General features: G+C 42.9%; 6 protein-coding genes and 1 non-coding gene across 15 annotated transcripts; 4 read left to right on the top strand and 3 right to left on the bottom strand.

The window, feature by feature from the left end:
- Positions 1-852: 852 nt before the first annotated feature.
- On the top strand, positions 853-2,158 carry LOC135630836 (heavy metal-associated isoprenylated plant protein 44-like). Its single transcript, XM_065138068.1, has 3 exons — positions 853-1,249; positions 1,504-1,579; positions 1,729-2,158. Exons 1-3 carry the CDS (start codon positions 1,067-1,069, stop codon positions 2,043-2,045), a joined length of 576 nt encoding a protein of 191 aa, XP_064994140.1. The 5' UTR covers positions 853-1,066; the 3' UTR covers positions 2,046-2,158.
- A 614-nt stretch (positions 2,159-2,772) lies between these two features.
- On the top strand, positions 2,773-3,474 carry LOC135631127 (heavy metal-associated isoprenylated plant protein 45-like). 2 transcript variants are annotated; one of them, XM_065138558.1, is made up of 3 exons: positions 2,773-2,830; positions 2,913-2,988; positions 3,071-3,474. In XM_065138558.1, the coding sequence occupies exons 1-3, from the start codon at positions 2,783-2,785 to the stop codon at positions 3,391-3,393; spliced, it is 447 nt and encodes a 148-aa protein (XP_064994630.1). In that variant the 5' UTR covers positions 2,773-2,782; the 3' UTR covers positions 3,394-3,474. The 2 variants fall into 2 exon arrangements, with proteins under 2 accessions (XP_064994630.1, XP_064994628.1); XM_065138556.1 differs by having other exon boundaries at positions 2,773-2,988.
- A 2,169-nt stretch (positions 3,475-5,643) lies between these two features.
- LOC135582702 (WAT1-related protein At5g07050-like) lies at positions 5,644-7,299 on the top strand. Of its 2 annotated transcripts, none has more exons than XM_065138446.1 (6): positions 5,644-5,869; positions 5,964-6,143; positions 6,235-6,475; positions 6,646-6,804; positions 6,877-7,028; positions 7,132-7,299. In XM_065138446.1, the coding sequence occupies exons 1-6, from the start codon at positions 5,703-5,705 to the stop codon at positions 7,205-7,207; spliced, it is 975 nt and encodes a 324-aa protein (XP_064994518.1). In that variant the 5' UTR covers positions 5,644-5,702; the 3' UTR covers positions 7,208-7,299. The 2 variants fall into 2 exon arrangements, with proteins under 2 accessions (XP_064994518.1, XP_064994517.1); XM_065138445.1 differs by having other exon boundaries at positions 5,644-5,884.
- A 77-nt stretch (positions 7,300-7,376) lies between these two features.
- On the bottom strand, positions 7,377-8,237 carry LOC135631059 (uncharacterized protein At4g13230-like). The gene is made up of 3 exons (XM_065138447.1): positions 7,976-8,237; positions 7,780-7,893; positions 7,377-7,696 (listed from the first exon to the last, which is right to left on the bottom strand). The coding sequence occupies exons 1-3, from the start codon at positions 8,093-8,095 to the stop codon at positions 7,487-7,489; spliced, it is 444 nt and encodes a 147-aa protein (XP_064994519.1). The 5' UTR covers positions 8,096-8,237; the 3' UTR covers positions 7,377-7,486.
- Positions 8,238-8,570: 333 nt separating this feature from the next.
- On the bottom strand, positions 8,571-8,641 carry TRNAG-GCC (transfer RNA glycine (anticodon GCC)). The gene has a single exon. It is a non-coding gene; the product is annotated as a tRNA-Gly (tRNA).
- Positions 8,642-8,912: 271 nt separating this feature from the next.
- On the bottom strand, positions 8,913-13,963 carry LOC135582699 (protein PHOSPHATE STARVATION RESPONSE 2-like). 7 transcript variants are annotated; one of them, XM_065138815.1, is made up of 9 exons: positions 13,576-13,656; positions 12,026-12,368; positions 11,739-11,908; positions 11,192-11,402; positions 11,028-11,104; positions 10,896-10,935; positions 10,558-10,615; positions 9,999-10,068; positions 8,913-9,581 (listed from the first exon to the last, which is right to left on the bottom strand). In XM_065138815.1, the coding sequence occupies exons 2-9, from the start codon at positions 12,348-12,350 to the stop codon at positions 9,261-9,263; spliced, it is 1,272 nt and encodes a 423-aa protein (XP_064994887.1). In that variant the 5' UTR covers positions 12,351-12,368; positions 13,576-13,656; the 3' UTR covers positions 8,913-9,260. The 7 variants fall into 7 exon arrangements, with proteins under 7 accessions (XP_064994887.1, XP_064994888.1, XP_064994884.1 ...); XM_065138813.1 differs by lacking the exon at positions 13,576-13,656 and adding an exon at positions 13,811-13,943 and having other exon boundaries at positions 9,033-9,581; positions 11,739-11,920; XM_065138814.1 differs by lacking the exon at positions 13,576-13,656 and adding an exon at positions 13,811-13,943 and having other exon boundaries at positions 9,033-9,581.
- A 1,548-nt stretch (positions 13,964-15,511) lies between these two features.
- On the top strand, positions 15,512-17,490 carry LOC135631395 (noroxomaritidine synthase-like). The gene has a single exon (XM_065139040.1). It carries the CDS (start codon positions 15,782-15,784, stop codon positions 17,366-17,368), a length of 1,587 nt encoding a protein of 528 aa, XP_064995112.1. The 5' UTR covers positions 15,512-15,781; the 3' UTR covers positions 17,369-17,490.
- The last annotated feature ends 47 nt before the right edge of the window (positions 17,491-17,537 follow it).

Here is a 17,537-nt window from a genome sequence, read left to right as displayed (position 1 = left end):
TAGGCTCTCTTCCTCAGAATTCCAATACATCAATGATAAGCTGATATGTGGCACTCCTATATATATTTGTTCTATAGGGAAAAGCAATTAGGTGTCCTTTTGTCACCACAGCCATAATGATTACTGATCATAATTATGCACAGGGAAATCATATTCCTTGCAGATAAAGTTGATGTCTTTGGTCAAACAACTAATTGTTAAAGATCCATGAATTAGTAACCAAGGCACTGAATCATTTATTATCCCTAGCACACAAATAAAGATTAGCTGCTTGAGCATCAGCTTTGTTTCTGCTGAAGTGTCCTCCATTCTTAACATAAGATACAATTAATATGCAGTACAGCAATTCCTTATCTTTTTATTATATATGTTTATTATCTTTAAATTTTGGTTGGAATAGAATCTAGTTCCAAAGACAGGCAATTTAGAAGTAGATCATGTGGAGTGCAGATCCAAGGCCTCGTTTTCTGCTGAAGCTACTGATTCCTCAGTAGACAGGACATATGGTTCTTGTGATGACAGTAGTGGAGCTTATTCTCCATTACAATGCGCTATATAAGCTTACTAAAAATGAGGACGAGTGGGTAATGCCTGGAATTACCTGTCAGTTTGCTTCCAGGCAGAAGGCATAAGTCTGATGGTGTCCGAAAAAGATTGAAAACGAAAAAGCAGGTTTAAGAATATTGTTCTTCCCTTTGCAAGCTCCAGCACTTGACTTCACCTAATCCATTCTCCTTCTCTCTGCTAGGCGTCTGCCATGTCCTCCTGTGGGGGCTCTTGACCCTTGATTCGTGCATTAATAAGGGGAGAAAGCCTTCGACACCAAGATATCATTCCCTGCACAAAGGATAAATTATTCCAAAGAAAATAAGCACTGAAGAACGAGCACAGTATCACGGTCCGGCAGCAGGAAAGAAGGCCGCTAGAGGAAACCACTGGAATCTTAGCAGATATAATAGTATATGATGTAGGGAAGCGATGCCTTGGCGGAACTATATCGTGCTGTCTGCATGCTACTAACTCTATCCCATCCCACTTCCAATTAGTTCTGCAAATCCTGTGAGCCATGGGAAGAGTCTTAAGCTCTTTGCTCTCCACAATTTTCTCCGGCGGTGACGGCCACAGGAGTTACAATTACAGAAGTTACTTCTACAACACCAGCAACAGCAGCAGCAACACCCACTACCACACTGAAGACAATAACATGATCAATATGAGGATCACCAAGGGAAGGCCTCTTTCTTTGCAGGTTGGCTTTCATCCTTTGCTTCCCCGCTATTTTGTTTAGTTTCAAGGGAAAAATCTTTGTCCCTCTGTGTTAGCACAGAATCAATAAGCTTTCTCCGAGAGAATTCAATCAAAAGGATGCACGGTTTACTAGACCTGCAACATTTCTTCTCCTGGGCTGAAAGTTAGGAATCGTAGTAACCCACTTACTTTAGCATGTTCTTCGGCACTGTTCACTTGTGTTGTTTGCTTTATCTACTCTTTTCATCCTCGCAGACAGTGGAGCTAAAAGTGAGGATGTGTTGCACAGGTTGCGAGAGGATTGTCAAACACGCTCTCCAAAAGCTTAGAGGTGACTGAAATCATTACAATAGTAGTGACTTACATCAATAGCTCGAGCCTCAAATCATTAATACTCTTCGCACGACATTTCATTCATTATTAAGCGCGTGTAAGTAAACCAGTGAAAGAAAGAGCCTTTTCGTTTTTCTCTTCTCTTAGGCATCGACTCAGTGGAGGTGGATTTGGATCTGGAGAAGGTGACGGTGATGGGGTACGTCGACCGGAACAAGGTGCTCAAGGAGGTGCGCCGGAGCGGCAAGAAGGCCGAGTTCTGGCCCAACCCTGACCTGCCGCTCTACTTCACGAGCCAAAAAGACTACTTCTACGACGAGGAGTCCTTCCGCGACAGCTACAACTACTGGCGGCACGGCTACAACGGCGACAACCACGGCCACATCCCGGTGCCGCAGCGCGGGGAGGACCCCATCAGTAACCTGTTCAACGACGACGACGTCAACGCATGCAGCGTCATGTAATTATGATAAGCGCTACATCTGGGTATATATGTATGGTCATGTTGGTGCACATGGACGGTGTGCTTGTAGCAGTTCATATATGTGAAGGAAGTTGTGTAACAAGCACGTATTTATCTGCTGTAGCCAAAGGTTTAATATGGACTCAGATCTATGATAGATCCAAAATTCATTGTTAGTATTGTATATAATAATGGATTAACACAGTATCAAAAGTATATTAGCTTAAATAAAAAATTAAAGCCAAAATGATTCATGTTTCAAATTTGAAGAGAGAGAGAGAGAGAGAGAGAGTTCCTTCCAATTGCCAAAACTTTCTTTTCTTGACCTTGGATCGACAAGTGGGCTTCACTTTGGCATAAGATTGGTCCATCAATAGTGAATCAGATTCATGCAAGTGTGAGGCTTAGTTGCATTATGGGAAAATAAATGTCAGCCGTAGATTTGGCCAATAGGGTTTCTTCACCTATTACCATCTCCACGTACACTTGCACCCAAACTAAACTCAAATTATGGTCATCATCGCGGATGATTACTCCATATAAGTATATGGCAAGTGGGGCTAATGCTGATATGATAGATTCAGCCGTCCCAAGAATTCCTGTGTCATTATCTTTTCATTATTTACGGATTTAATGTTCCGAAAGCAATGTATCTTTTGGTAAAAGTGATTAGATCCTGCCACCTCTTTCTTTATATACGGCCCTTTCCCTGCTCCCGACGCTCCCACCCTCCCAGCCATGTTTAGTTTTCGACGGCAGAAGACATCCACGTCCGATGCATTGTCCGTAAGTGTCTTAATTCATGCTTACTCGGTCTTTTGGCTGCTTCCTGCATCTACGTACTCTTGTATCCATCGCATGTCACAAGATCGTGGAGCTGATGGTTCACATGGACTGCGAAGGATGCGAAAGGAGAGTACGAAAAGCTATCTCCAAGCTAAACGGTAGGAGGTAGCAGACTTCGATTGCACGTCTCTGTGGTCATCAATGGAGAAATGCCGCTAAGTGGAAGCCTTACTGACGCAGGGGTGGACACAGTGGAGATCGACATGGACAAGCAGAAGGTGACGGTCACGGGCTACGTGGAGGAGAGGAAGGTGATCAAGGCGGTGCGGCGCACGGGGAGGAAGGCCGAGCTGTGGCCGTTCCCTTACGACGCCGAGTACTACCCGTTCGCGCTTCAGTATCTGGAGGACTCCACCTTCTCCTCCACCCACAATTATTACCGCCATGGATACACCTCGACGGTGCATGGATACTTCCCTGACCCCGCCTACTCCATGATCGTCGATGATCATGCTTTTGCGCTTTTCAACGATGACAACGTTCATGCATGTGTGATCATGTAAACATCGCATGTATTTGATATAGTCATTGGGCTTCGATCAGTCGTAAATCAACCACTAAAATAATAACAGCGATTTTGATAACTCAGAGGCATGTTTATTTATTGCACTTTCCATTTCAGATCAAACATCATGGTCACATCATTCCCGATGCCTTTTGCATTCCCAATCTGCATGTGGGTTGTAGGAATGTTCGATTCCTCAATCAACAGAGCATCATCAAGATCTGCTTATGACAACAATTCACTCTGTATGTTGCTGCAGGATGCAGTGGGCAGCAATGGTGACAAAACCTGCATCACTGATCACAGATCTATAGTCTCTTTCTCTTTTCCTTGTTGTAAAATTGTGCATGATATTTTTTTTTCGTGTCATCATGTTGTTCATCATAACCATTTTATAGGATAAGTGTTAGATAAGAGCACATTGGCAATCTGAGCTTTGTTGCAAGTTGGGATCATATCCTGTTGCTTCAAAAGCAAATGGTTCTCTTCTGCAACTAGCGGCCTCGGTTTTATCTGCCATAAATCAAGTGTGATATGGCACTGAGACATGGAAGGAGATACTTTGTGCCATGAAGAGTTGGGGGAGGTGTACCCATAAGAATGGTGGAGGAGAATGAAACACCAAGCTGCATGCATGCTGGATAAAAGAATATAAGTTGCTCCGCTGTGGTCCATTGTTTTGAGAATCTCATGCCCTTCAAGGACACTGACAGATATCAAGTCGCAGGTGAAGAGAGAAAGTAGAAGGATTACATAAACAAGAGGCAGTGAAGAAAAGATAAATGTGCAGAGTTAATGTTCTGAGGATGCTTCGACTGATGTGTTCTGAAACAGAAAGAAGGAATTTATAGAAACAGAGAGACAGAGAGAGAATGATGGAAGGCAACACAAAGGAAGCATATATTTGATGCCTCAGAGAATCGTACATGAGGATTTGATGGGATATATCAGAGCGACCCATTGGATCAATGGTGCCATTTGCAGTAATACAATTGGAATATAATGTCCACTATATCTCGTTGCACAAAGTGGGCTTACAATTGAGCTCAGAACTCAGCACCTTGCCCTTTTCAAGATTCTCTCTGATCACCTCACAAATGGGAGCAAAGTATAATCACCTTTGGTTCTTCTGAGGAATCCTTAACCTGGATTTAGAATGGGCCATGGCACAGGTGTTCTTGCCTGCAACAAATGATTTCACATGGTTGATGTGCTTGAAACATTTGTTGATTGAAGGAGCTCTCTCCATGTCTCTTCCCTTTGCATCAGTTCATTTAACATGCGATTGCCAAGTCAGAAACATCTGTATTCCCAATTCTTTCTCCAGTTGATGAAGTGGGTTAATGGTGTTGGCAGTGTCATGACACTGTTTCATTCTCACCTAACAATTAAGCCATCGACATCTATCATTGGTAAGAATATTAAGAGTAAACAATGATGGCATCATGAGCTGCAGCAATTTCCATTACCCACATTACAATTGCACATCTTCTCGGTAGAGATTTCAAGAACAGAGCTCCAACCGGAGTAACATTTACGGGCATTGCTTCCATTCAAAATATGGGGCTCTGTTTGAAGCAAGTGATGTCAAACGCAGCAGTGAAGTTAGAGATAACAACTGGATCTGTAGGTGATTGCTTTATCCAGATTGGAAATGAAGAAGTAGCACTAATCTTTTCTCAAAGACAGTTATCCAATTGTGGATGGTAGATTACAACAAGATCCAAAGCCGGTGTCTGTCTTGATGTCGGATGAGCTTCATTATCCATATGTGCTAACTTCATAGGGATGTGAGACACATTGTGTTGACATGATGCTGATGAGATATGGATGTGGTTTCATAAGTGAGACTCATGCGGGGTCGATCCATTGGACTTTTGATGGAGCAGCCACATGCTCTGTATGATCTTCTTCTTGTGGTTCTGTAAGCGATAGTTCATTCTCTTCTGCATTCTCTTCCATCAACTCAACATGGATCATTGACACATTAATGCCGAGGAGCTTTTCCTGTGTTCACGTTGTTCATCTGCTGTAACCGGAATGTCACTGCCAGCATTATGAATTAAAGGTTGCTAGTTCTTGCAAGGAGAGCCTTATCGACATCATCTCATCCTGATCTGCCTAACATGTACGCGTTCCATCAATGGAACTTGAATCCTATTCCTGATTCCACTTCATCTCTCTTTAGCAATATAAGAGAGCTCAGCAATAGTGGCCTTATTGCACCACTGAATCTGAACTCCACCAACAGGGCTTTCTTACTCTACAAAGAAGACAATCGCAGCGAGTAACCCATTTGGCACAGAGATGAAATCCACGAAAGCTTGTGCTCCCTACCTTGGCATTGTTGTGGTCCAATTAGCATATGCAGGATCCAACATCCTCTGCAAGCTTGCATTAGAGCAGGGACTAAGCTTCCTCGTCTTCGTCGTGTACCGGCATCTCATCGCTTTGCTCATCTTGGCTCCTCTCGCGTATGTTCTCGAGAGGTTCAAACACCAGCCTGCAGTACTTTCTGATGTCGTCAATGTATCTTCTTGTATCTGCTGAATCACTTGCTCGTTGCAGGAACCGGAGGCCCTCCCTCTCATTTCCTCTGCTCGTGAAGGTCTTCATTCTGGCAATGTTTGGGATAACTATTCACCAAAATGTGTACTACCTCGGACTGGATTACACTTCTCCTACCGTCGCCAGTGCCTTGAGCAATGTCATCCCAGCTCTCACCTTCATATTGACAGCTATCCTGAGGTTAGTACAGAGAGTACTTTGAAGCCCCTTGGAACTCAGATTCTGTAATGAGCTGCAAGTTGACTGGAAGGGTGCTGCGGTGTCTCTTCAGGATGGAGAAGGCCAGCTTGAGGAGTGCCAAGGGGAGGGCAAGGATTGTGGGTACCATCTTTTGCATCAGTGGTGCCCTAGTTTTCACATTCTGGAAAGGCTTTCTGTTGGGAGGCTTTGTCAAGAGACCTTTGATTGAGATGCATGCCGAAGGTGATGTGCATCACAAAGAAGACTGGCTTAAAGGCTCTGTTCTTATCCTAACCAGCTACATCGCATACACTGCATGGCTTATTCTTCAGGTCACGGACCTCTCTCTCTCTCTCTCGCTCGCTTTAGGACATAGCAGCATAGAAACACATCTTGAATTATCTGAAAGGTAGAAGATAATGCAGACATTATAAAGTCATTTCATGTGTTCTTGATGAGAGTGAAGGTGCATCAGACTGAAACCAGTGAGCATATATCTCAGGCGATCATCTGTGAGGTCTATCCAGCCAGACTATCATTGAACACCATGATCTGCTTCTTTGCATCACTGCAATCTTCTTCAGTTGCACTCGTCTTCGAAAGGAATGCTGCATCATGGAGACTGAATTGGAACCTACAGCTCCTCACCATCATCTATTGCGTATGTTCTCCCGTCTGCCCTGCCCAAAGAGTAGTATCATTCAGCAATTTACTTCCATCAAACTCTGTGCAGGGAACTGTGATCTCTTGCCTCACATACTACTTGCTGACGTATTGTATTGGTGAGAAGGGACCGGTCTTTGCCGCCACATTCATCCCACTGCAGCTGGTGATCGTAGGATTCCTCTCGGCCTTCATTTTCGCCGAACGACTTCATATTGGCAGGTGAAGGATCGGCACAAAAGAGTATTAACAATGCTTGATATCATTTAGATTTAGTGATCCAACACTAACTCCTCTGTTATCATTTTTCTTTCTTTCCTCATAGCTTGATCGGGGTATTCATCATAATTGTGGGACTCTATTGCGTTCTCTGGGGAAAAAGCAGATACTCCAATGAGTAGGACGAGAAGAGTTCTATGAAATCATGTCAACCCTAATCAGAAGTCAGAAATAAAAAGACAAGAAAAGAAAAGAAAAGAAAATTCATGACTTATCTACTTATTTCATGAGTTCATGCCAATGGAGTTGAGTGGTTCCAATCCATAATTCAGTAACAGAGAACAAATGGAGCTCGCCAAGATTGACAGAGCAAACGAGGCTCAGCAATAACTACGACCTTACACATTGTTATTGAAACATGCACACTGCTCGGTGCTCTCTGAAGAAAGATAAAAGCCGTGCTAGTGTTTGGCGTCCATGGCGCGCTTGGTGTTCTCTGCGCCGTCCTTGATGCTCTGCTTCGACTCTTGAGCCTTTCCTACGACTGTGTCCTTTATCTTCTGCATGGTTTCTTTGGCCGACCCCCACGCACTCTGCGAGACTCCCTTTGCTCTTCCTCCCTGAACTGAGTCGATCACATTACCAGCTGCCTCGATTGTTTTGTCCACCACCTGTTAAGAGGAGGAAGAAGCTGAGTCTGTGTACGTTCCAAGATTGCCATTCCGGAGAAGTATATGGTGAGACCATTTAAAACCTGATCAGCAGCCGCATTAATTTTCTCCCTGACGTTCTCGGCTGTCTTCTTGATCTCTCCACTCGCGTCCTTGATGTTCTTGTGAGTCTCTTTAGCATCCCTTTCCGCACTCCCCTGATCGACAACAAGCAGCGGCAATGCATCAAACCGTGCAGATATCACAAACTGATGATATCAGTGTCGAAACCATTATAACCTGCAAACCCCTCGTCGCGGCAAATGCAAGGAATCTTGGGCTCCGGGAGTTGCATCTAGCCATGGATGCTGCAAGGTGGAAGGACTTGGACATGCTTCCAGTGAGAGAAATGATGCCCATACTTCCCTTGCTCGTCTTGGCTGCTTTAGTACTACTGTCGAAAACAATAGAGAAGAAAGGTAGACAACCGAGTGGGTATGGTTGATGAAACCGCACTATTTTATAGTTGGGGGGGAAGGAGGAAGAAGAGGAAGAACGTGAGCGAAGCATGGGGGCGTGTTGACGGTTTCCTTGCAGTTTGACCCGGCAACTGAGGTGCAGAGCGGTCAACTGATCCTTGCGTTCGTCCTAATCTTTGGGTAATCACTGGCTGCATGCCTTTAATTTTATCAAATTAAGAATTTATGGAAAATTTTTTTTTTCCATAAATTATTTTGTGTATTTATGAGGTCTTTCAAAATTAAATCATTTTTTTCTTTCAAAATTAGAGTAAAATATTTTATTTTAATTTGTTTTCCAGCACAATTAAAATAAGAGCCAACTTATTTTTATTGGTTTAGTTTGATTTCATTAGTTAAAAATGGAAAATAAAAGATGCACCAGCCGGGAATCGAACCCGGGTCTGTACCGTGGCAGGGTACTATTCTACCACTAGACCACTGGTGCTCAGATGAAATTGTGTTATTTCATTTTATTATGTTTCATTTAATCTTAAGTTAGTCTGCTACCTCTTAAACCTCTGCTCCCATCAGGAGCTTAGGGAACTGGTGCTCCTCTTGTTTGCATGGGCAAGCGGTCGAGGTAGGTCTCGCTGGTGACGGGGTATCGCTTGCTCTGGAACTGGTCGACGATCAAACAAATGACGGAGATGAGCCAGAGGACGTAGGCATAGATTACGATGCGAGACAAAGGACGATAGAATGCGGCAATCAAAGACTGACAACCACAAGTAGTATACATGTTTTATGATTTTGTTGTCCCAGAAAAAACAATGACCTGACCGTGACGGATCACTACTCACACTTCGATACATCTTACACAAAGGACTACAGTCTTCACAATACATGGCTGTCTCTTTTACTGAGCATTCCAGCCGTTTGATCAATTTCTACACCCTATAATTTCATCGTTTACTGACTTAGATAGGTAACGAGTTACCTGGAAATGCTACCAGAGATCTCTTTTTGATGATTGCTAGAAGAGTCGGTGACGCCTCACAGATAACCTTCTGGATAATTTGCCATCCACACTGTTATGTTAGACTAACGCTGATATTGGCATTCATTCATGCGTCCTCATTGCTCACTCTGATGTGCTTGGATGTTGAAGGGCAACCGGTGATGGCATCTGTTCCCTTCTTATTGGAAGTCTCGAGTTCAGGCATCTTCCACTTGTTACCCACTTGCCTAGAGTCCTCTGTTCTTTGTATACTACTGGAGCTATTTCCTCCTTCTGGGAGCTCGATCTCAGCAGTAGAATGAGGAGTTGGTTCTAATGGAGTGGAAGAAGCATGCTGCTTTTCCATGGTTGACTTACGTTGCTTCTCGATCATTACTTGCAGGCGTTTCGCTTGCTCCTCAATTCTCAGTTGCATGCTTCTCTGAATCTGCAAATGAATGGAGAGAAATATGTGCAAGAATGAGACAATTAGCTGCATTAGCACTAAAGCGAGGCATTATATCACAAAACACATCAGAAAGGGTGGTTTCCGCAGGGGAGAAATAAATTATGAGACACTCTATCTTCAATTGTCTAAACAAAACCCAATTGCTTCAGGAAGCAAAGGTAAATAATTTTAGAAACCAGGATACACTATCTTCGATTGTCTCAACAAATTCATGATTGAGTTATGGAACATGCATTCGAGAAAACACTGATCCAAATTACAAACAACTCTGGAGTTCTGTTATAGTTACCAAAACAAATTCATTTAATATACTTGAAAATTCAGAAGTCAATTTACAAGTAGAGCAAAACTTAAACTACCTAAAGCATGCTTATTATTCTGACTGCGAAAACATACCTCAAGTTGTTCATGCAGGCGTTTCTGAACTTCTATCTGGAGTCTCAATGCTTCAGTGAAATCAATGCCTCTGTTAACCAAAAGGAATGCGAGATCAATTATTTAACTGAAGGATCTCACAGCCTATTTACAATGAAAACATAGGATGCGGAATTATAGTAGCTAACGAAACACGAGATCAGAAAAAGGACCTATCATCTAAATAAGTGATTAGAAAGAAAGAAAAATTAACTCAATACTAAATACTAAAATAAACCCAGGACCCAATAGAGTATCAAGCAAAGAATCACTTTTTTAAGAATAATGGACATCACATGCTTAGCTCTATTGCTGGTTAAACATCAAGATGTTGGAGATAAAATGGAGGATGCGTGCTGAATTAACAACAAAGAATTTTAGCAGACATACTCTCATAGCTTTCCTTTGATACAACCAGAAAATAGATTCTGGAAGCTGACAATTATCTACATCTTTAAAATGAACCATTCAACACCAGAAAAGCTATGTAAATCTTTGCAAGATGACAACATATAGTTATATTTAGCAAAGGTTTACTCACGTCTTCAGATTTAATGAAGGTAATTCCTCACTCTGAGTGATCCTCTTTTCTGACATTCCTGATACATCAAGAGATAACATTTTTCAAATAAAAGAAACCATACAAAGTTACCTTAGCATATAACCATAGCTAATAGATTTCAGTTAAGGAATTAACACAGCATAATAAAAAAGATACAAGTGCAATAGATTCCAGATTACAAACTAAGGAGAACATCTACCAGGAGTATTTGCATCAACAGAAAATAAAGAAATAACTTAGGACGGATGCTTCAAGAACTGTAACAATATAAATCCATCAAAATTTTGGCTCGCCACTCATAACCAACGTTGACTGACCTTCTGACGAGTCCGGTATATAACGAGCTGTTCTGTATTTCTGGAACAAAAAGAAAAAAAAACTATAAATAATGATATAAGAAAAATACCGTATAAGTGAATTAATATCCAGAAGGAGACCAAATTCTAGACCTGTAGATGACTTTTCACATGGCATATTGTCAATCCTTCCACTTTCATGATATTCAATACACCTTTAGGAGTAGCTTCTGAAGGTAGAAAAACAATGAAGAGTAAATACTGAAAAATCAGCAATCCAGCAGGAACAGAAAGAAAGAACATCCAGGATAGCCTACTTTCACCACCACCAAGCTGGTTGACGGCATCTATGAATAGTTCATGAAGCTCTGGAGTCCACCTCATGCGTGGCTTGGTTGCAGTACTAGTGGTAGCAGACATTGGACTAGTGATAGAACAAACCTCACCAGCATGACATGGAACAGATCGATGGGATTGCAGCTGGTGCATTGAGATATCAGGAGAGGATTGAGCAGCTGGGCAGACAACCTATAAAAAATCGGAAAACACATAATCCAGTTGTAATTTTCAACAATTAAATTACAGTCACACTGAGTATGGGAAAATTTAGCACCATAAAGAAGATGATTATGCACCTAAATCGTACAAATAGAAAGTGCCTTAGACTGTTAAACATCAGATAGCTCAAGAAGAAACATAACTATCTTGTATAGAAAAGAAAAGATAAAGAACAGGCAAGGATCATGCATGACTTAACCAACTACACTGGATGCAATAAACGCCAATTCTAATGGAGAATACAAGAGAGGGAAGTAACCAATATGTTTTTCTTATGTTACAAGTATCAGCAGATAATTCAAGTACCTTTGATTGAGATTCAGCAATAGTTGTGTCATTAAGAAGATCCTTCCAATCTACATTCATGATATCACTCCACCAGTCATTTTGCTTACTGAGATCATTGGAAACCACAATCAAGCTGTCGTTGATTTTACTGTTCCCGATGCCTTGAACTGTTTCTGGACACCAGGTTACTGCAGTTGGATCTTTGGGTAAATTATTATTTGGCACTTGAAATATTCCAGTATTTGAGGAATAGGTTGAAGACAAAGAAACTCCAGCATTCAGTAATTGATTAGCAAATGGAGTACCATTGGTATGCCTCTCATGGGGGAGACTTGAAGAAAAATGAAGATCTGAAGAAAGTCCAGAAGGTGATGAAAACAAGGGTCCAACGTTCCCACCATCGGAGACAAAAGGAGTATAATCGGAAGGCAAAGGATTGCTTCTTATTTCCCTATCCATCAGAACTAGTTGGGAATCTGGTATTTTAGGAAACTTCTCTCCAGAGTTGTTTGGTCTAACAGGTAGAGTTGATGACATAACTCCAGAGCTTCTAGCATCACTGAGTTGCTCCATGTTAAGCTTCCCCATTGGCAGAGCTGATCGTGTTTCCATTTCTTTCCATGTATACATTGCTAATAGACCATTCACCTATAAGAGAACGATGTTAAGAAATACATTAAATAAACGTTGGAAGGTACAACATGATGAAAACTCAAACAATGTGAAAACATCATATCAGCATAATTATGAACAGAAGAAATAACCACTTCTATCTGTGAAGTGATTATATATAAACAATATTTCACAACATCTTTACTATACAAGCCATTTAAATATCAATTTAACGAATTTCTTGATAATCTAATGGCATCAATGATCTCATGAGAAATGTCATGTTGGGCATTTTTGTTTATACACACAAACACCACTGGTTTTGTATATGATGATCTTCGTGGACTGCAAGAAGGATCCCAAGGTCAAAGTATATTAAAGTTTTGGATAGTTTTGCATCCAACAACGAAGGAGAAAACTTTCTCCAAGTTGGTGAAGAATGCACATTTAATTTCTCCTCACTATGTTAACCATTTGGATTGTATCAACAAAATTGGTACAGTTCAAGAGAACTTCAAACTGGGAGTGGGGGAAAAACAGCTGTGATCTAGACCAATCAATTGTTTTAGAACTCAAAGGGCATCAACAAGTAGATGTATCAGATTTCCAGCTCAAGATTACAGACTTATTCTGTTGCAATACACAGTATTCCTGATGCAAGGCTTCCGATATGTGGAACTATCACCGAACAGAACTATTGCAGCACAGGAAAGGGAGGGGAAGAAAAAAGCTAGCAACAGACATAAGACCAAAGGCCCCCAACTCCATCGAGCAAAGGAGATATTTCGTTTGACATGATGGAGCATGGAAGAGTTATACAAGCTGATTCTCTAGGCCAAAACAGAGAGAGATAAAAGCACCTCTGGTTGAAGCCTAGTGAGGCTTCCAATACAGAAAATTTTCAGAAACAAGAGTAAGATACTATACCGGTAGCACAATACAAAACCAGAAAAGTGATTCCGGCATCAAAACACAATCTGTATCCTTACCTAGGGATACAATCTAACTCGAAACAACAAGTAAGATTCCTTTTTTAAGTAGCCATTCCAATATTTTCCAATCCAATCAAAGAAAAAGAAACACCAAAACCACGATGATTCCTCACTCGACAAAACCCGGAGAGGGGAAAGAAACAGTCGTGAAGAACTTCAGAGACATGCGTGCGCCGTCACAGAATCGACACTTAAAACACACCAAGATGGGAATTTTACATCCTATCGATGGACAACAGAGGAAAACATACGATAAACCGAGATCAAGGTGGAGCTCTTTTCGCACACCGAAGAGACAAAGAGGCCCTCCACGGCTCCACCTTCAATCGATTCCGATAAAGCAGAACAAGAAGGAACCAGAAAACAAAAACGGGGCTGACCCCCCGATATTCTTATCGTAAAGGCGAGCAACCCGAGAAAAGTTTGCCGGGCCACGACCAAATCACTCCAAAAGGGAAAGTCTATAAACAAAACGGGAGACGATACCGAATCAAACTCCCGCTGGGGTTGGTTCGCTGGGGGAATTCTCAGATGCCGCTGTCGATCCCACGAGGAGGGCAAGCAAGGCAAATTGCAGCGGTCGGAGTACGCGAGTAAAAGATGGTTCGACTCGTCGGAGGAGGCCGCCAACTCCGTCTCCGCTGCCAAAGAGCACGATTTATAGAGGGATTGTTCCGACAACGAGAACAAAGAAACATGTTGGTTATTTATTCATTCCAATCCCTCATAATACTTGTTTTTCTAAATACACCCTTCGTAAGTAGAAATAAAACTTGATTACAGCCCCGCAGGAGTTTTTGATTTTACAAATCAGCCCTCCCAGTTCTCAGAGAAAAATTACATATACATCCCAAACAAAATTTTTTTTATATATTTATCCCTAACATACATATATGATATTGGAAGAAAAGCTATTATATATGCGCAACACGTGGCAGCTTATGGACGGGACTTAGCTAACAATAAACTCTTGTCAAGCGAAATCATAAAGTTGAGACAATATGTGTAGATTAGATCATCTAATGCCAAAGTCCAACCCAGAGATTGGACAATCATCTTTGGTCATGTAGATCACAAAGAAAGGGACATAAACAATATCCATAACATGGTTCACAAGTGTCAAACACAACCCAGAGCTTGGTGGAATGGTGGTTTCTTGCAGGGTCTTGGTGGTTTGCATGAGGAGCAAAAACCATTGATGAGCTTGCAGGCTTGGATGTTGCAGATTCTTGAGAGTTGTTTATGCTGTGAGACACCCAACCTTTTCTTCCTTGATGATGCACCAGCCTTCACTTCTTTTTATGCTATAGACTATGAAGTGGGTTGCAAATGGATTCCTTCTGCTGCTGTTTGCTATGTTTCTTCTTCTTCTTCTTCTTCTTCTTCTTCTTCGATTGTGTGATAGAAAAATACAGGTATGGAATGAGGACCACATTTGCCGATCGATTCCATAAATCATATATGTAGAAGACAAGAAGACTGACACATCTTCCAAGGAGGGATTAGCAGCAGAGTATTTAACATGAATTAAGATAATAATGATGAGCTGCTCTTTGGTAGATGGATGACACCATCATCACTTGGGGATTCTTCTTATTGGACCTTTTCCACAACTGCTGGTTTTTGGTGTCTCTTTTCTCTTCTTTGTCTTCCATACTCATCATCCTAATTCTGACCTCCCACACACCATCATCAGTGCCATCCTTTTCACCCTCCATTGCAGACTCTGTTGCAGGATCTTGTGCATGTATTATTAGAGTGTTCTGATGCTTTTCTTCTTCTTCTCTCTCTCTCTCTCTCTCTCTCTCTCTCTTAGTCAGAGATTCAAGTGTGTATTTATGGATGTGCTGAGTCAAGATCTCTTTGTGACCCAAAGGACACAACATACAGTATGGCAAAGACTTGATTGTTCTGAATGAGAAAGAAGTGCTCTGAGAGGTGCATCCACCACAAGCTCTTGATAAGGGGAAGGTTTTCTATGTGGCAATCAAATAATTGGGTGTGGAAAATATGAAAAATGTATCATAATGTTATAAAAAATGGTTATAATTTGGAATAAACTTCAGAAAATATAGAAAATCAAAGTCAAATTAAGATATCTGTCCCAGAAAGCCCCAATTAATTGGTCAAAGACAATTTTTAGGACTAAAAAGCCTCGATCGCATCCTTTCCTAAGAAACCGAGTTCAAATCACATGTCTATCCCTTCATCCACTCGTCTTCTTGCTGCAGCCGTGATGATACAGACGTCGTGCCATAGAGATGCAGGTTGTGGGTGGGCGGTAAAGGTTAAGCGAAGGCGGGCGGGAGAGTGTTAGGAGGAGCTCAGTTAGCAAGTAGAAGTTGCTAGTTAGTGGTTGATGATGGCTCCAAATGATCCGCAATCAAACCTTGCATGATTTCCCATAGAAATTGTGGTGTATATATACAACTGTCGAGCTAATTCTCTGCAACAATAATGGACATGAGTTGGCTGATGGATACGAAGACCTTCTTGCAAGCTTACCCTGACATCGTCTTAGCTTTCGTTTGCTTCGCCTTCTTCTTCTTCTTCTGTTACTGTTACTATGACCGAATCTGTCGTAGTAGGTCGAGAATCCCAGTGAATTGGCCAGTGGTCGGGATGCTCCCGGCGCTGCTCGTCAACCTCCACCGCCTCCACGACTGGGGCACCGACGTGCTTCGGGAGGCCGGCTGCAGCTTCTGGTTCCGCGGCCCCTGGTTCTTGGGCATGAACCATCTGTTGACGTGCGACCCCGCCAACGTGCACCATGTCTTCGGCGCCAACTTCTCCAACTACCCCAAGGGGGAGGCGTTCCTGGAGATCTTCGACATCCTCGGCGACGGCATCTTCAACTCCGACGAGCAGTCGTGGAAGGAGCAGAGGACGAAGGCCCATAGCATCATGAGCGGTCGAAGGTTCCGGACCTTCGTCGCGGATTCTGCTCGAAGCAAGGTGGAGAAGGGGCTGCTCCCTCTCATCCACCACATCGCACAGCGAGGGGTGGCTGTGGACCTGCAAGATGTCTTCTTGAGGCTGACCTTCGACACCACATGTAACTTGGTTTTCGGAGTCGATCCGCGTTGCCTCTCGGTCGAGTTCCCTACGATCCCGTTTGCCAGGGCGATGGACGACGCCATGGCCGCTTTGCTTACCAGGCAGACGGTGCCGCCGGCTTGGTGGAAGCTGATGAGGTGGTTGAGGGTCGGCGAGGAGAAGAAGCTGGAGATGGCATGGAAAGAAGTGGACCATTTCATAGCCGAACACATAGCGGAGAAGAAGAGATCAGGTGAAGCGAATGACGATATGCTATCGGCTTATATCAACGATAATGACGACGATAACGATCGAGCTATGGATGGGAAGAGATCTACCGAGTTCGACAAGTTCCTCAGGGACACGGCCGTGAACTTTATGCTTGCGGGGAGGGACACAACCGGAGCAGCGCTCACATGGTTCTTTTGGCTGCTGTCGCAGAATCCCATGGTGGAAGCAAAGATTCTGAAGGAATTGGAGGAGGCGACGTCTCTACGAAAAGAAAGACCGAGCTCCGACGAGCTGATCGTGTTCGGCACCGACGAGCTCGGGAAGATGGTCTACTTGCACGCGGCATTGTGCGAGTCATTGAGGTTTTTTCCTCCGGTTCCTTTCGAGCACAAGAGCGTGCTGCAGAGTGAAGTCCTCCCGAGTGGGCACAGAGTCGGACATGGGACAAAGATCTTGGTGTCGGCGTACGCCATGGGAAGGATGGAGGGAGTGTGGGGCGGTGATTGGGCGGAGGTCAGGCCAGAGAGGTGGATCTCGGAGAAGGGGAGGATGAGGTATGAGCCATCGTACAAGTTCCTAGCATTCAACTCAGGACCCAGGGCTTGTCTGGGGAAAGATGTGGCCTTCGCCCAGATGAAGACGGTGGTGGCTGCAATGGTGTACAACTTCCATGTGGAGGTGCTCCGAGGCCCTGTGGCTGCACCAAAGCTTTCCATCATCCTCCAGATGAAGAATGGCCTGATGGCGAGGATCGAGAGGAGGAGGGATCGCAAGTGATGAAGGTGCAGTGCTGCGTGTGGGATATACGTAATAAAAGGGACTTACATCTTTGATTGTAGCCTATATATATGTATTGATAATGATCGAAACGAAATAAATTATATATGCTTATATCGGTATGATAGTGCACGGTTCTTCTACGCCTTTGCAAGACCTATATATGCTG

The sequence above is a fragment of the Musa acuminata genome, chromosome BXJ3-2, assembly GCF_036884655.1.
Source record: "Musa acuminata AAA Group cultivar baxijiao chromosome BXJ3-2, Cavendish_Baxijiao_AAA, whole genome shotgun sequence".
Lineage (NCBI taxonomy): Eukaryota > Viridiplantae > Streptophyta > Magnoliopsida > Zingiberales > Musaceae > Musa > Musa acuminata.
This window is presented reverse-complemented; position numbering and strand designations above follow the sequence as displayed.

Excerpts from the sequence above, each read along its gene's own strand:
- LOC135582699 (XM_065138816.1), bottom strand. The coding sequence starts at position 12,350 with ATGTATACATGGAAAGAAATGGAAACACGATCAGCTCTGCCAATGGGG. Across the intron at positions 10,069-10,557 it reads CCTTCATTAAATCTGAAGAC|AGGCATTGATTTCACTGAAG; the intron begins GTGAGTAAACCT and ends TTTGGTTAACAG. Across the intron at positions 9,582-9,998 it reads GCCTGCATGAACAACTTGAG|ATTCAGAGAAGCATGCAACT; the intron begins GTATGTTTTCGC and ends ATTCATTTGCAG.
- LOC135631059 (XM_065138447.1), bottom strand. The coding sequence starts at position 8,095 with ATGGGCATCATTTCTCTCACTGGAAGCATGTCCAAGTCCTTCCACCTT. Across the intron at positions 7,894-7,975 it reads CCGCGACGAGGGGTTTGCAG|GGGAGTGCGGAAAGGGATGC; the intron begins GTTATAATGGTT and ends GTTGTCGATCAG. Across the intron at positions 7,697-7,779 it reads TTAATGCGGCTGCTGATCAG|GTGGTGGACAAAACAATCGA; the intron begins GTTTTAAATGGT and ends TCCTCTTAACAG.
- LOC135630836 (XM_065138068.1), top strand. The coding sequence starts at position 1,067 with ATGGGAAGAGTCTTAAGCTCTTTGCTCTCCACAATTTTCTCCGGCGGT. Across the intron at positions 1,250-1,503 it reads GAAGGCCTCTTTCTTTGCAG|ACAGTGGAGCTAAAAGTGAG; the intron begins GTTGGCTTTCAT and ends TCATCCTCGCAG. Across the intron at positions 1,580-1,728 it reads CGCTCTCCAAAAGCTTAGAG|GCATCGACTCAGTGGAGGTG; the intron begins GTGACTGAAATC and ends CTCTTCTCTTAG.
- LOC135631395 (XM_065139040.1), top strand. The coding sequence starts at position 15,782 with ATGGACATGAGTTGGCTGATGGATACGAAGACCTTCTTGCAAGCTTAC.
- LOC135631127 (XM_065138556.1), top strand. The coding sequence starts at position 2,847 with ATGCTTACTCGGTCTTTTGGCTGCTTCCTGCATCTACGTACTCTTGTA. Across the intron at positions 2,989-3,070 it reads AGCTATCTCCAAGCTAAACG|GGGTGGACACAGTGGAGATC; the intron begins GTAGGAGGTAGC and ends TTACTGACGCAG.
- LOC135582702 (XM_065138445.1), top strand. The coding sequence starts at position 5,703 with ATGAAATCCACGAAAGCTTGTGCTCCCTACCTTGGCATTGTTGTGGTC. Across the intron at positions 6,476-6,645 it reads CTGCATGGCTTATTCTTCAG|GCGATCATCTGTGAGGTCTA; the intron begins GTCACGGACCTC and ends CATATATCTCAG. Across the intron at positions 6,805-6,876 it reads TCCTCACCATCATCTATTGC|GGAACTGTGATCTCTTGCCT; the intron begins GTATGTTCTCCC and ends AACTCTGTGCAG.